The following is a 13,529-nucleotide window of genomic DNA, read 5'->3' as shown; positions in this document are numbered from 1 at the left end:
TACTTATATTATGTACGCAAACATGCACAATAAAGCGTACGAAAGACCAGCGATCAGTCCTGAACTATTAGCCAGGCTCGTTTTAGAGTGCTTTGTAGATTGAGAGCTTGAAGAGTTGCCATGCACTATGGTGGAAGAGGACAAACTGCTTGAAGTGATTGAGGTTGGCTTTACCTCTTTCAACTTGTACAGCAGCAAATTATTCACGCCAAGTCCAATTTTATGCTGCTGGATATCAAATATAGCATAGTAACGACGGAGAAAGATAGATCCCAAAATCCAATAGTTGTTATCGTCGAGACCCTGTATCTTGGATGCGCAATAACCTTCTAGTTGGGACCCATATTCGTCTCCTTTGAAGTCACTTACTGAAATTGAAAATTTCTGGCCATCGAGGCTGATAGTAATATTGGCGTCTGCGTCGCAAGGAAATGCATAATTACCTTTGCTGTCTGTTACCAAACTGGAGCCAAAAAGTTGAGAATGCAAGTTGTCGGCATCGTCCATAGGCAATGCCATGCCAGTGGTTCCAGTATCAATGATAGCCTGGAGCGAAGACTCCGAGATATCAAAGTCTCCCGAATATGAGTCGTTGAATAATTTTATGTCTGTCACATTCACAAGCCAATAGGCATTGTCATTGCTTTGAATGTTGAGATGACTTGACAGAGTCGGTGAAAGTTTGCTGGTTTTTAGCCACTTCTGACCCAAAGAACATCAAACCTCCGTAGTTGTCTGGTAATGCTGAGACGTTTCCAGAGTACTCGATTTGCTGATTAGAAGCGACAAGAGCCAATGAAAAGACCGGCTTGTCAATAATTTTTTCGTTATAAAGTTGCGAGAACATTGACCTTTTGGTGTGGTCTTCTGATTGACTGGGAATACCCAAAATACCACTAACGTTGAAATCATTGAAGATCGTGGGTGCTTCGTCGGCTAGCCCGAATTCAAAACTCGTTAGTTGTAATGAGCCAAATGCAAACACTGTCTTGTCCGTAGAAGACGTGCTAAGAATGTCTCCAGAAACCGAGTCGCCCGAGTAAGACAACTCAAACTTATCGCCAGAATTTATCTTTCGACTGTCGTTAAATTTTGGTACCAGATCCCTTGTGCAAGCACCAGAGCTACACGACTGGTTATATATCCACGTGAAGTCACTGCCACTATCCAAAAGTAATTGGAAAGTTTGTTCATACTGAGTCTCGGTATCGGTAAATGTAGTGTTAATATAGTATATCGACTGAGACACGTCAGTAAGAACATATTGTATCTTGTCTGACACAGCAATGGTTGGTGCCAGAGACGGCAATGTGCTCACTGTAATGATGGTGTAGGAAGCAGCATTTGACTCAGATTTCCCCGGAACTTGTATGGCAACATTTTGTTTGGAAACGCCGCCTTTAAGCTTTTGCAACGACGCGGTTCGAAAATCTTTGACAGGATGAAGTGCAAGAGCCGTACCAGCTAGCAAGCCGAGCCAATGTACTAGCATCGGTAATTGCAACAGTGTTGGAGACTCGGCAAATACAGATTTTCCAGACGCCAAATTGCGAAAAATAAAGTTCGTTTGTTTAAGTCTACCTTGGTCGATCGAGGCGGTGCGTGCGGCGATGAGATGAACGAATTGTTATTTATCGTGTCGGAGAATTAACAATAGGCTGGTATAGTGACGAGAGGAGCGCTGTCAGGTACGAAAAAAAGTATGTAGAACAATTATGAAATGACTGGGAACGGAAAGTGTGGGGCAGTGCAGTTTATGGGACGAGTAGTTTATGCAACACGCTGCAGACCGTGCATGAAAAATACGCACTGTGCGAGGTATTTTTGGTAATAAAGTCGCCAAATGTGTTGAATTCAGCGCGAGATAAAGTTTGATTAGTTTGTATTAAGTGAGTATAATGGAGGCTGCGTATATAGATCTCATAGGTTATGGTTATTGCCTTTGAGCTCTGGACGATTATCGGAGTTACCCGTTCAGGTAGTCGCGCTATAAAATAGCGTTTGAGCCGATATAGTTTATGAAGGCATAATGTCGAAGCTACCGTTAGCTGAATCTCTGATATCTTCTGATTTGATTCATATTTGCTTTTTTAACATTTTCCAGAAATGTTCTATTTACCGATTGCACTGACGGGTGGAAGAATCTTTCAGTAGGCATAATCAACTTCGTCAGGTTTTCAATTAACTAGCGAAGGAACAGGTTCATCAGCATGACTCATGGGTTTAAAGTAACGTCTTTAGGAATGCTAAATTATCTAGGACCCCAAGTCCCATATTTTCGCTCCATATTCTCTTCAAGGAACTTTTGAGTTTTTCACTGGTTTCAACAGTAATGCCACAAACTTCTGACTGATCACATAATTCCAAGAGTAGGTCTGTATCTGATGGAGCTGTAATACAGGCAGCGCATACTATGCCCGGCCAAAGACCTAATAACTTCACTTCACTCTTCTTAGCATTTTGTAGAGAATGAAGTAGCTGTTCATTAGCCTGCTGGATTTGCCTATCCTTAACCAGAATCGTGCGGTGAATGATTTTTAGCAACACAATTTTAGTACAATAATGGATGTAAAGGTGTAGGTGGTTATTTGCAGCCATCCGAATAAGGCAGTTGACCTTTCGCAATAGCACGGTTGCAAGGCAAATTCTCTGCTGTGTGTTTGATCGTAGCAAATAAGATGCCTGGTTACTCAAAATAAGAGCATCGTAGGCATCGCCTAGGATAGGATTCAGATTAAAGTCATGAGGAGGTTTAGCATTCTCAAAGAGTGGCTCAAAGATTTTTTCACTTTCAAATGGATTTGGCATCATAAGAATCTCTGTCTCCAGGCAGCAGAGGGTTGCCATACCTGAATAGAAAACAAAAGAATCAGCATTGAGACGAAGCAAAAATGTAACATCGTTCAGCATTATTCTCGTGCAAAGAATATGCAAAGATGCTTGCAAGTGCCTAAGGATTTCTGAAATACGAGGAGCATCCAAGAAATATTCTTGAATCATTGAAAGATTAATAGCATTCAAACTCCAATCCTCTGATCCTTTTGCGTTACAATTGCTGAACTCTACTCGAAGAGCATTGAGAGTTTCCTCATATAGTCGATTTTGCGAAGTGTTCTCGTTGCTAACGAGTATAGCATCCACACATTCCACTATCAACTGCAAAGGAAGACTCGTTTTTAGTTGCTGGTCCAAGTCTTCCTGAGCCTTATTGTGATTGGGTTCTGGGATCAAAGTCCTAAGAAATTGACGAGTTAGTACTTTTCTAGTTTTTCCCTGAGCATCAATTCCACCTCTCAGATCTTTGTAAACCAAAACTACCTTGCCATTGCTAGCGGCTGCCTCGCTCTTTCGAAATTGCAGCAAAGTTTGATTTTGATAGTTGGGCCAATTACACACCAAAAAATTGCGATGGCACCCCAGACACATTGGTCTTTTTTCATCGCACTTTTTGCGTCTTGCTCTGCAGGTGAAACACCCTCGTTTTGATCGTGTTATCGCCATCACGTTTCGTCAGGATTAGGTTTGAGAGGGTTTAAATCGAAGCTCGTAACCGGACTTGATTTCGTGGTAGTCTGTATGCAGTCCAACGACTGCAAAAAGCTATACGTTTGAAAGTGAAACAGAGCGCTCGCTAGGTGCGTTGGCCTAAAGATACTGATGGATGTGTCGTTTGGAAACACATTAGTTGGATATGTTTTGAAATTAAATTTGGGTTGGTGAAACGCACTTGACAGCTGGGAAGTGAAAAACTAAGAATTTTCGCGTTGTGGCCCAGTTGTCGTGCGCTCGCCAGCTCGAACGCCAGGTGGTGTTCGCCCTGCAGGCCGGTGCGTGGTTCGAACTGCGCTTTGTACCTAAATGATGAACAACATGGATGTGAACAATCTCTGAGTTATCCAGTGATTAAAAACCCTGCCTTCCTACTGACGGTGCAAAATTCTTTTTATCTCTATTATCAATCCTATTCGCGTCTAGATCCTCTCCTCCTCTTCTTTCTTTCCAATTTTGCAATCTCTCGAAGATCGTCCTCGCTAGGTTCATAAATATGCCATACCGTATAATGGGGAAGTCCAGCCACCCTGAACCCCATAGCCTTTGCCATCTTACCGAATGCTTCTGTTTCTGCGTGATTCCTGAACGTAAACGCTGGAAAGTGCACACCATGACGAAATATTTGCGCCCGCGCGAGAATGGAAACTCCACCAACTCCATCCATTTCAATGACTTCGTCGGGATTACCATTAGGATCGCGTCCATATGCTAGATGGTACCGCCAAGTTGGATATTCAGCATATCCTTCTACGATAACGTCATCTTCATCCAATGTTTTCGCCAAATCCAAAGCTGCATCTGACTCGATCCAAGAATTGAGATCATAGGGCTGTTCATTTCCCAAAAACGTGGGAAGAGGCCGCCATACATTGGGGACCATAACGTCATAGTCGTGTTTCATCAAGTCTTGGATTACACTTCCTGGACAGGTTTCGATATCGACGTCTCTCCAGTACACCCACAGATGTTCGGGCTTTAATGCGTTGGTTGTAAGCCAATTACGGGCACGTCCCATAAGTTTTCTACGGATACCCTGAACTTTAACGGCGTGACGGTCAGAAAACCCTTGACCTATGACTTGTCCAAAATCCTTGTGGTAAATGGAGACCGACCGAAATGGCTTGCGGTAGTCTTTATGATATGAACTTGGGTTGTAATATGATTGCTTCACGTTCTGAATGTAGTCTGGATCCATATACTGCTGGTACAAGTCCAGAGAGCCACGAACCGACAGTTGTTTCCGCACAAGTTCGTCTTCATGCAAGAGATCAACCAAAGTACCGTTTTGTAATGCCACAGAATACTCGAATACTGTCTCTAGAGTATGGTCTCCGGGCGAACAGTCTGACACGAGAAAAGCAATGTCGATCAAACTATGATCGTATGTTAGGTTCATGATGTTGTGGAATGCCATAGGAAGTACATGTTCCGCATTACGAAGTGGCATCAAGAACAAGACAATGTTGTTATGCAGAAGCCCGTCGGCAGAGCCACGGAACTCATTGAGATCATAATGCTCCACAGTATTAGCATAAGCATCTTCACTGGTCCACCAGTCGGCGTTGGGTTGTTGATTTTCACCTTCATCCGGAGCCTCATTGACTTCTTGCCGAATTCCCTCCTTGGTGGCAATATACTTGGAGTAGCCGGGATCGGGCAAAGCCGGCATAGACGACCATCGTATCTTGACCAAAATGAAAAGAATTACAACAGCTATTATTGCGATGACTTTTTTATTGAGTTTTGATCTTGCTCGAGGCGTGAAATGCCTAGGTTAGTAAGTTAAATACAGAAAAAAGGTTCCAACCGAAATACTTACATTGGAAGGTCATTTTTCTTCTCATGGTAGAAGCCCATGTTGACTATAAAAGAACAAAGTGTTGAGGTTTCACTGCAGGAATTAAGCCACCTAGCACACGCGCCTCAGGTGTATGGATGCATTGAATCGGTGCAACTTACGGCTGCAACTAATTGTTTCTAACCTCGACCAAATCTTTATCCACGAACCACAGCGACCTTAATGTGGTCCAGCATTTTACAGCAAGTGACTTTGCATTGTTTTCAGACTTGGCTTGTCCTTCAATGTATACCTTAATCTTGGGCTCTGTTCCAGATCCACGCACCGTGAACCGCACGAGTCCTTCACTATTTTGTAATTCACCTGTAATCATCTGAGATGACGGGTCTACTGGCAATGTTGGGATGTTATCAGGTGTGGACGAATCGTATCCAATTGTGAGGTCTCTCCAACTGACAACTTGAAAATCTCCAATTGTAGTTGGTGCTTTGTCATATTGCAGCCGTACAGTTGTGAATATTTTGTTCGTTTGGGTCAATTGCTTGACTCGGTAATATCCATTGCATTCCTTGTGCCATCCGTACTTTTCGTAACCTTCGTTTAATTTTTGAATAACTGATTTACCACTGGAAAACCACTGCTGATAAAGTTGGAGCCAAATGACGAGAGCAGAAATACCGTCTTTGTCGTTAACAAGACCAAACATATACCCGATAGCTTCCTCATATCCAAAGGGTACGCTGTATCCTTCTTTTTTCAAGTCAATTGCCTTGTTACCGATCCACTTGAACCCAGTAAGAGTATCAACGAAATTGAATCCATGATGCGCTGCCATAGACTTGAGAATCTGTGACGAAACTGTGGAGTTCACAAGGTAGGTACTCTTCAATTCTGATTTGTCGGTGTTTTCTATAATGAACTTTGCAAAGAGATATCCAATCTCGTTTCCTGTGAGTTGTTTCCATCCATCTTTTTCCTTGATTGCAACGCTGAATCTATCAGCATCGGGATCAGTAGCTACTACAAGCTTGTGTCCTTCTCTATCGGCCTGGGCAATTCCAAGCTCCAAAGCACCGCTTTCTTCAGGATTGGGAAATTTGACGGTGGGAAACGAAGGATCTGGTACAGCTTGTTGCTGAACAACTGACATTTTCGGGTTCTCAAAAAGATTGGTAACTGGCTCCACGGTCTCGAGACCTACTCCGTGCATGGGAGTATAGACGAATTCAAAGTCGAGAGATCGATGAACAAGAAGAGATTTCATTTTTTCAATGTAATGGCTGTCAATTTCTGACTTGCAAGCCTTTAACAATCCCGATTCTATCCCATTTTCAAAGTGAGAAACCACATCTTGAACACCAGACCAAGATTGCAAATTTACCTCAATCTTCAGTGCTATATTCTTATCATGAGGAGGAATGATTTGGCATCCATTTTTATAGTATACTTTATACCCGTTGTCCTTAGCTGGATTGTGGGATGCTGTAACCATAACACCTGCTCCAGCACGGAAATGGTCGACTGCAAACGGCACCAATGGAGTATGAACATAACTGCGTGAATCACGGTCGTTGTTATTCCACTTTTTTGATGAGGAACGCAAGGATTCAACAGAAAGGTTTGTAGTAGAACCCAAGTAGAACACTTTTAGTTTCTTAGAAATGGCAACACTAACGGTTATCTCAGCAAACCGCTGGGAATTGTACCTATGGTCATAACCAATAACGATTGACTTCTCGCCCGTTTCTAGCAAGTAGTCCACAAGTCCCTGGGCGGCTTGGAGAACCGTAACATCATTCATGTGTGCAAATCCGGGCGCCATTTCCGATCGAAGTCCAGCAGTTCCAAATGCGATTCTTGGCATCATCATTGACTTCAATGATTCATAATCTTTCTTTTCCCAAAGTTCCTCAATTACTTTACGGGAGGATGGGTTACTATCTATGGAGAGCCAGCTCTTGACCAAGAGCTCCAATTCATGCTCTGAATTGCTCATATTTAGCGTTTTGTGGGGGAAGAAACACTTGGTACTGCGAATCCGATTACAGGTGCAGTGGATGTTATAGCACACGAACCTAGGGTTATTCTATTATACAACTAGCATCAGCTACCGCTTCATCTCTTCATTTACTCGTTCTCTTGTTCACTTTTTTCTCCTTGTATCCTTAGTTTTCCTTTTTTAGCTCTCCCTTTCTGATATCGGTGTCAATTCCAATAAATGGAATATCTCCAGTTTGCAAATAATCTTCAAAGTGAACATCGTCCAGGATAAAGATTGAGCGTATCCCTTGGTCAAGGTGCACAACAGGTTCATTCATCCACTGCTTTTCAGATTTGGAATATTTGTATAGGAAAGTGGAGTCTTCGCTCGTTGCAATGATAATGGTGGAGGTAGGGTCGATAACAAAGTCCTTGAAGGACCCTTCAATATTTCCCACTACGGATTGTGTTCGAATATCAATCACCAGGAGAGATTCGTTGGAAAGTGCAAGTAGCCAATATCCGTTGGGGGCAAATAGGAGTTTGTTGGCATTACTGAATTCAATCGCCGCAACCTTTTCAGCAGTCGAAATATCCACAATGTCGATGGCTGAACTGGACCCTAATGCTACCAATTTTCCATCAATATGGAAAGCAGCGCTTATGTATGGAGTCGAATCTTGATGAATTATCGAGTTGGTAGTAGCAAGCAGCCATCCTGTTCGTCCAACTACAACAAAGTAAGCCAACGTTGGATGCGAAGCAATGGCTATAATCTCTCCTGAATGCTGTAATGATGTTTTTTCGCTGCCAACAAAGATTTTATCCTTGGTCGTTGCCACTGGTACTACTTGTCCTTCGGATTTGATAAGTGTGATGTTTGAAGGTTTTCCCTTACGGACAATTTTTGTGGTGTTAGCATCGTTTTGCACGTCCACAATAGTTATAGACCCAGCTGTGGAAGCTAGAGCAAGCATTCCGTCGCGATAAGCCACTGTAGCAAGTGTTTTGAATGGAAGTGGAATATTTTCCTTCATTTGAATCGAATAGTCGGCTCCTGAAAATTGCTTGGTGGTCTTCTTCTGAGCCTTATGCTGTGCAAAGAGACGTTCTCGTTCCACCTCCAATTCCTCAGCTATATCACTGAGCAGTATATTATTAGTGGATACAGGTATTTCATCTCCGTTTTTGTATGGATGACCATTATCAATATCGTTTTTGATTTGAGAAACACCATTTCCTACTGCTTGAGACAATTCCTTCAATGCTCTTTGTGCTTCATCTCTTTCTTCCGTCGCCTTGGCAGCCACACGTACGGCGGCATCGTAATGGTAAAGACTGGCGCTCAATTCTTGACGAGCTTTGTGAAGCTGTTTACGAAGCGAGAAAACTTCCAATGCAAGAGCATCCCATTCATTCTGAAAAGTTTTTAGGAGATTAGGAATCGATGCCAGAGATGGTAATTGGGGTGGAACGTACTCAGGGACACCTTGGACTTTGGTAAGGTCCTCAATTGTTAGATTTTCTTCAGAAATAGGATCTTTCCCATGAGCACTGATGTACTCTTCTATAAGTTTACGCTCGAATATCGCTCCACTTTTGCGAGATATCACTGGTTCTTCGGCCTCTTTACCGGAAACTGGAGTTAGTATAGTTCAGATACTAAAAGTGTGGAGCTGTGGTACTTACGTGAACATATCATAGTGTAAATAATGAGAAATTCGATAGCGCGATGAATTATGTGCTGGTGGATGGATGGGAAGAGAGAATATGGATAGAGGTGGAGAAGAATATAGAGAAGAAAATGAACAGATGAGTATAGGAGTCTAGCAATAAATGTACCTTCTCTGTTCCTGCTCTGCCCAATTGCTTTAAGCGTAAATCATTGTCCATATTTAGCGAATCGTACTCTACATAGTCAGATGGCTATATGCCATCGAAGGTTCCTTTTCAGGAACTGGGGGAGCCACTGTACGGTACCGATTTCTGTTAGTACCAAACAATCCACAGCAATGGCCCAATAAATTGAAAATAACCACCAAAAGTGCAGCAACAGCTCCAGACCATGCAAAGGCATAATACTGTATTGACAAGTATGTCTTGACTCCATAGTCCGATGTGGCATTGTTCACTTCTTTTCTCACATAGAGATACGCTCCTGTACTGAGAGCTGCTCCAACTAATAGTATAATGAATGTAAGTGCTTCAAAGATAAAGTTGAGGAAGGAAAGACAGCAGTTGTCTGGAGACATAAAGCATCCCAAGAGCTGGATAATGACAGAAAGGAAGCTTAGAACAACACCTACGATGGTGAGTGCAAAAGCTGCCCTTGTGAGATTATTCAAAAGTGTCAAATCTTTCTTAAGGTTTCCAGGAAGATTGAGGTTCTCATAAGAAAGATTATCCACCAATTGGGTCAACTGCTGTTTGACGGTAGAACCAATAGCATTACTCACAACACCATTTCCGTCAACAGTATCGTTAATAGTATCGTTGATTTCATGCTTCAACACTGTAAGAGGGTCAAACTTGTAGCCTGGTGTAGGTTTTGAACAGTAGGTGAAATTGACTTTGTTATTGTCAAAGTTATTGGTGACCTTCTTTAAGGGATTGGCAATCTTGTCATTGGTAGCTGTGCCACGGCAATAACCCCAGAAAGATATGGAGTATACATCGGCAAGTCCAAGTTCTTGGTAAGTGAGACTGTCGACAATGTTGTTAATAGCCGTTGTTATCTCACTTGACGAAACATCAGCCCTTTCCTCTAAGATCAATGCTTCATTGACGAGTGGTGGGAGCTCTCTCTTGAAGTTGTTAACGTCAAAAAGTTTGCTAAGTTTAAGACCACTAAGATGAACATCAATAAGGTATATGTCTGTCAAATACAGCTCATTCTTGTAGGACCCAATAAGTGCAAACACAGATAAGATTGCCGCGGCAATCGAAAAGATTATGAGCAAAAATCTAAAGAATTTGAACATTCTTTTTGTAGCTGTTGTGGTTCAAGTGTTCTGGATAGGTTAAGTCGGGTAAACAAAATTGAAAATAGTTTTTAATCTGAAAATCAGGAAAGTTCCAAACACTTCCTCTTTTAGGTGAAATCTGGGGCTTGCTTTTCGATGTAAAGCTATAAATACTTTCGGTTAAAAAGCTTCTTTGGCTGTGTCTGGTTCTATTTTTAATTTTCCGCAGCTTCAATTTATACACTCCAAATGATGCAAAATGATGCACGTGAAAAACCAAGCAAGTATTAAGAAAAAACCCACAAGAATAAGACGCAGATCAGATTTCCTAAACCTTATCCCGGACTCGTGGTCACTTTATACTAAGGTCCTTGATCCGTCTCGATCTGCTGGCTGGTCTATTACCCGATCTGGTGGCCGGTGCGGCTCACGCATGGCTGGCTGCGAAAAATGTACAGTGGGTATTCGAATTGAAATGCAAAAATAGCCCATACACTTCATTGTGCTTAGGTAGAGGCTTACTGTGGCCATTGTATTAGTGAGGGACGGATCTGGGTGCATATTGACAATTGCCATGTGGTGGGTTCTCACACGAATATTGTCTACTCGACAGACTTGAGCCTGTGTAAGTCATTGTAGTTGAAGAAGGGAAACTGGAACTCGTATGTAAGGTTGTTATAGATATTCATTCTCGTAGGCACATTGATATGTTTACTGTATGCTATTATACATTATCGTACACTGTCATTCAAGGTCGTCAAACCCATCCATTAGTTCCTGTTCAAGGTCGTCTAGCGTATCGGGATTTTGCTTAGCTTTCTTGGCCAGAGAGTCAATATCATCATTAGCCCTCCGCTTTTTGTACAAGTCCAGTATGAAAGTATCCTTTTTGGGTTCGTCTTCCTTGATTTCTTCCTCTTCCTCCTCTTCCTGCCCATCTTCATCTTCATCGCTAATATCTGCCAAAAAGTCATCAACTTCTTTACTGGCACCATCCAAATCGTACTCCTCCATACTTGCAACAGAATCAAATCGTGGTCGCAGTTCTGGTGCTTTTCTTGGGTCCTCGATAATTGCCTGATACTTTACCAAATCTTTTTCCTCCAAGTAAAAATCTTCGTCGCTGGCTTCAATTGCATACGGCTTTTCGTCCACTCGAGTCCATTTGCTCATACATGCAAATAACCAATCGGGTGTGACTATATGGACATTAGGAAGTGTCTTCTTAGCAACTCGTACCTTGAAAGTGAGTCCTCCGCCAGCACTGGGCTCTCTACAGATGACGTGAGTAACTTCAGGATATACCTCGTTCACCACCTTGACCCCAAACTGTTGACACCATATGACTATGTCTGCCTTTTGAGGATCACTACCCCATCTTAAAATTCCAGAAAAGAGCACTACTATTCCCTCAAGACATTTACTTTTGAGCGAAGGGATGATGGTAGTAAGATCTGGATTCGTTAGGGATTTGTCTTCGTTGTAACTATCCCATATGCGGTAGTATTCATCATGCACACGAACCAAAGCGTCGTTCAACGATTCGAGTTCATTATCATCATCAAACAAGAGATTGTCTTCGTTATCCGATTCTGGGGTAATTTCCTTCTCATCATGTTCATGGTTGATTTTTTCAAGATCGTGTTGTAATTTTGCAAGGGGTCGATCATGCTGTTGTTGCTCTAAGCTTTGATTGCGGGTGAGAGACTGCTCGAATATTTGGACCTTGTCACCTCCAAGTTCAACTATTCGGTCTACAGGTGATGCTTGTAAACTCTGCAGGTTTCTGCGTGAGGAGGTGGTCAGGGATGGTTTGTCGTTATCATGAATTGAATTTCTTCTTGAAGGTGATTCTTCGTCGTTTGAATGATCAGAACCTGCTTCTTCCGGGATCGCCAGCGGCTCCAAGTTTTGAGGTGGCTCGCTCCCTGGGTCTTGTGGGTCTTGCAGGTCGTCGTCATCGACAATCTCACCCTGGCTCTTTCGTCTTTGTTTTTCTTCGTACGCCTCTAAGCGAGCAATACGCTTACGCATGGGACCAGTGACTTGACCATTCTTTTTCGGGAGGAAACTCAGGTTGATATCACCGATTCCCACAAAAAATTCGTAAGGAACCACCTTGATAAGGTTCTTTTCCCATTGCCATACATCTCCACGATCATCGATGATAACCACCATCAGTTGGTCAACGGGGAAAAGTCTGCGCAAATTCTTGTGTGTGAGCGAGCCACTTTCGTCTCGACTTAATATTCTGTCACCAAAGTAGCGACCATCAGGATCAATAATGTGTGCGATAGCCAATGCATAATTTCGAGTAGCCATGGTATACACATGCATCTCGTATAATTGCGATACCCTCTTTAAGAAATCCTCCAATCCAGGGCGGACCTTGACGTAGTACCAGCATTTGGTAGGAGTCATTTTAGGGCCAGACCATCCTGGAGGAGCTATAGGGTCTTCTTCCAAGCAGAACGATCGCACATCTTTGACGGCCCTATAATTGGGATTCAGAGGATCCAGCTGCCATTCGCCAACAGTGGGGTCCACAGTAGCATGGATCACGGTCTGATCGAGATCCACCACCAAAATCAATTTACGCTCAGAAGTGAGCCGCTCGCTTGTAGATTGCTCGAGTTTAGCTGCTTCATCAAAAGAAATTTTTAGCCCAGTACTATCGTGTGCCATACTGATGGTAGCACGGTCCTCATAACTGTAGCCGCTATAATCCTTATCGTCCACAGTTAAACCACACATGGCACATAAACCACCGTACTGTACTTCATGTCCGCATGGTTCTTTTACCCGACACAACTGTACTTGAGAATGAAGAATCTCCTCACCCACACGCACTTGAACCTCTTCTACTTCGCCTGTAATAGGCGATTCGAAAGTTCCTATACGTTCAACCCGCATTTTTCGTGGGTTCATCTGTGTCTGCGTCATTTGGATTATCTTGATAATCCCAGTATTTATACTTGAGAAGTGGTTGGTGACGGGGCAATGTTTGTCCTGGGGATATCATCACCTGTGTCACTGTCACCGGAAACGGCACCGATTGAGGGAGCGATATCGGTGTCAGTTTCGACATTGTGAGTTGGGGTGAGCGTGCGTGTTGACTACATCTCATCTCAGGCGGGTGGATGCGGTGGTGTCTGGAGGCACAGCTGTGAATAATATGCAGACCGAGAGCTACTTCAGCAAGGAAGTGGTACTCAATATTACATTTCCGGTTGTGG

At 42.9% G+C, this 13,529-nt stretch overlaps 8 protein-coding genes across 8 annotated transcripts; all 8 read right to left on the bottom strand. All coding sequences in view use genetic code 12, as the record gives it.

Annotated features, from left to right (window-relative positions):
* Nucleotides 1-3: 3 nt before the first annotated feature.
* On the bottom strand, nucleotides 4-519 carry PGUG_02233 (uncharacterized protein; the record flags this gene model as incomplete). The annotated part of the gene is made up of 1 exon (XM_001486512.1): nucleotides 4-519. The coding sequence occupies one exon, from the start codon at nucleotides 517-519 to the stop codon at nucleotides 4-6; it is 516 nt and encodes a 171-aa protein (XP_001486562.2).
* A 118-nt stretch (nucleotides 520-637) lies between these two features.
* Nucleotides 638-1,492, bottom strand: PGUG_02232 (pepsin-like aspartic protease; the record flags this gene model as incomplete). The annotated part of the gene is made up of 1 exon (XM_001486511.1): nucleotides 638-1,492. The coding sequence occupies one exon, from the start codon at nucleotides 1,490-1,492 to the stop codon at nucleotides 638-640; it is 855 nt and encodes a 284-aa protein (XP_001486561.2).
* A 731-nt stretch (nucleotides 1,493-2,223) lies between these two features.
* PGUG_02231 (Zn(II)2Cys6 transcription factor domain-containing protein) lies at nucleotides 2,224-3,501 on the bottom strand (the record flags this gene model as incomplete). The annotated part of the gene is made up of 1 exon (XM_001486510.1): nucleotides 2,224-3,501. The coding sequence occupies one exon, from the start codon at nucleotides 3,499-3,501 to the stop codon at nucleotides 2,224-2,226; it is 1,278 nt and encodes a 425-aa protein (XP_001486560.2).
* Nucleotides 3,502-3,961: 460 nt separating this feature from the next.
* VAN1 (Van1p) lies at nucleotides 3,962-5,221 on the bottom strand (the record flags this gene model as incomplete). Its single annotated transcript, XM_001486509.1, has 1 exon — nucleotides 3,962-5,221. One exon carries the CDS (start codon nucleotides 5,219-5,221, stop codon nucleotides 3,962-3,964), a length of 1,260 nt encoding a protein of 419 aa, XP_001486559.2.
* A 298-nt stretch (nucleotides 5,222-5,519) lies between these two features.
* PGUG_02229 (phosphoribomutase) lies at nucleotides 5,520-7,346 on the bottom strand (the record flags this gene model as incomplete). Its single annotated transcript, XM_001486508.1, has 1 exon — nucleotides 5,520-7,346. One exon carries the CDS (start codon nucleotides 7,344-7,346, stop codon nucleotides 5,520-5,522), a length of 1,827 nt encoding a protein of 608 aa, XP_001486558.2.
* A 169-nt stretch (nucleotides 7,347-7,515) lies between these two features.
* Nucleotides 7,516-8,367, bottom strand: PGUG_02228 (E3 ubiquitin-protein ligase; the record flags this gene model as incomplete). Its single annotated transcript, XM_001486507.1, has 1 exon — nucleotides 7,516-8,367. One exon carries the CDS (start codon nucleotides 8,365-8,367, stop codon nucleotides 7,516-7,518), a length of 852 nt encoding a protein of 283 aa, XP_001486557.2.
* An 873-nt stretch (nucleotides 8,368-9,240) lies between these two features.
* PGUG_02227 (uncharacterized protein) lies at nucleotides 9,241-10,311 on the bottom strand (the record flags this gene model as incomplete). Its single annotated transcript, XM_001486506.1, has 1 exon — nucleotides 9,241-10,311. The coding sequence occupies one exon, from the start codon at nucleotides 10,309-10,311 to the stop codon at nucleotides 9,241-9,243; it is 1,071 nt and encodes a 356-aa protein (XP_001486556.2).
* A 726-nt stretch (nucleotides 10,312-11,037) lies between these two features.
* PGUG_02226 (protein serine/threonine phosphatase) lies at nucleotides 11,038-13,236 on the bottom strand (the record flags this gene model as incomplete). The annotated part of the gene is made up of 1 exon (XM_001486505.1): nucleotides 11,038-13,236. One exon carries the CDS (start codon nucleotides 13,234-13,236, stop codon nucleotides 11,038-11,040), a length of 2,199 nt encoding a protein of 732 aa, XP_001486555.2.
* Between the last annotated feature and the right edge of the window lie 293 nt (nucleotides 13,237-13,529).

This window comes from Meyerozyma guilliermondii, genomic scaffold, assembly GCF_000149425.1.
Source record: "Meyerozyma guilliermondii ATCC 6260 scaffold_2 genomic scaffold, whole genome shotgun sequence".
NCBI classification, from domain to species: Eukaryota; Fungi; Ascomycota; class Pichiomycetes; order Serinales; family Debaryomycetaceae; genus Meyerozyma; species Meyerozyma guilliermondii.
The sequence above is the reverse complement of the archived record's forward strand: the minus strand, read 5'-3'. Positions and strand labels throughout refer to the sequence as shown.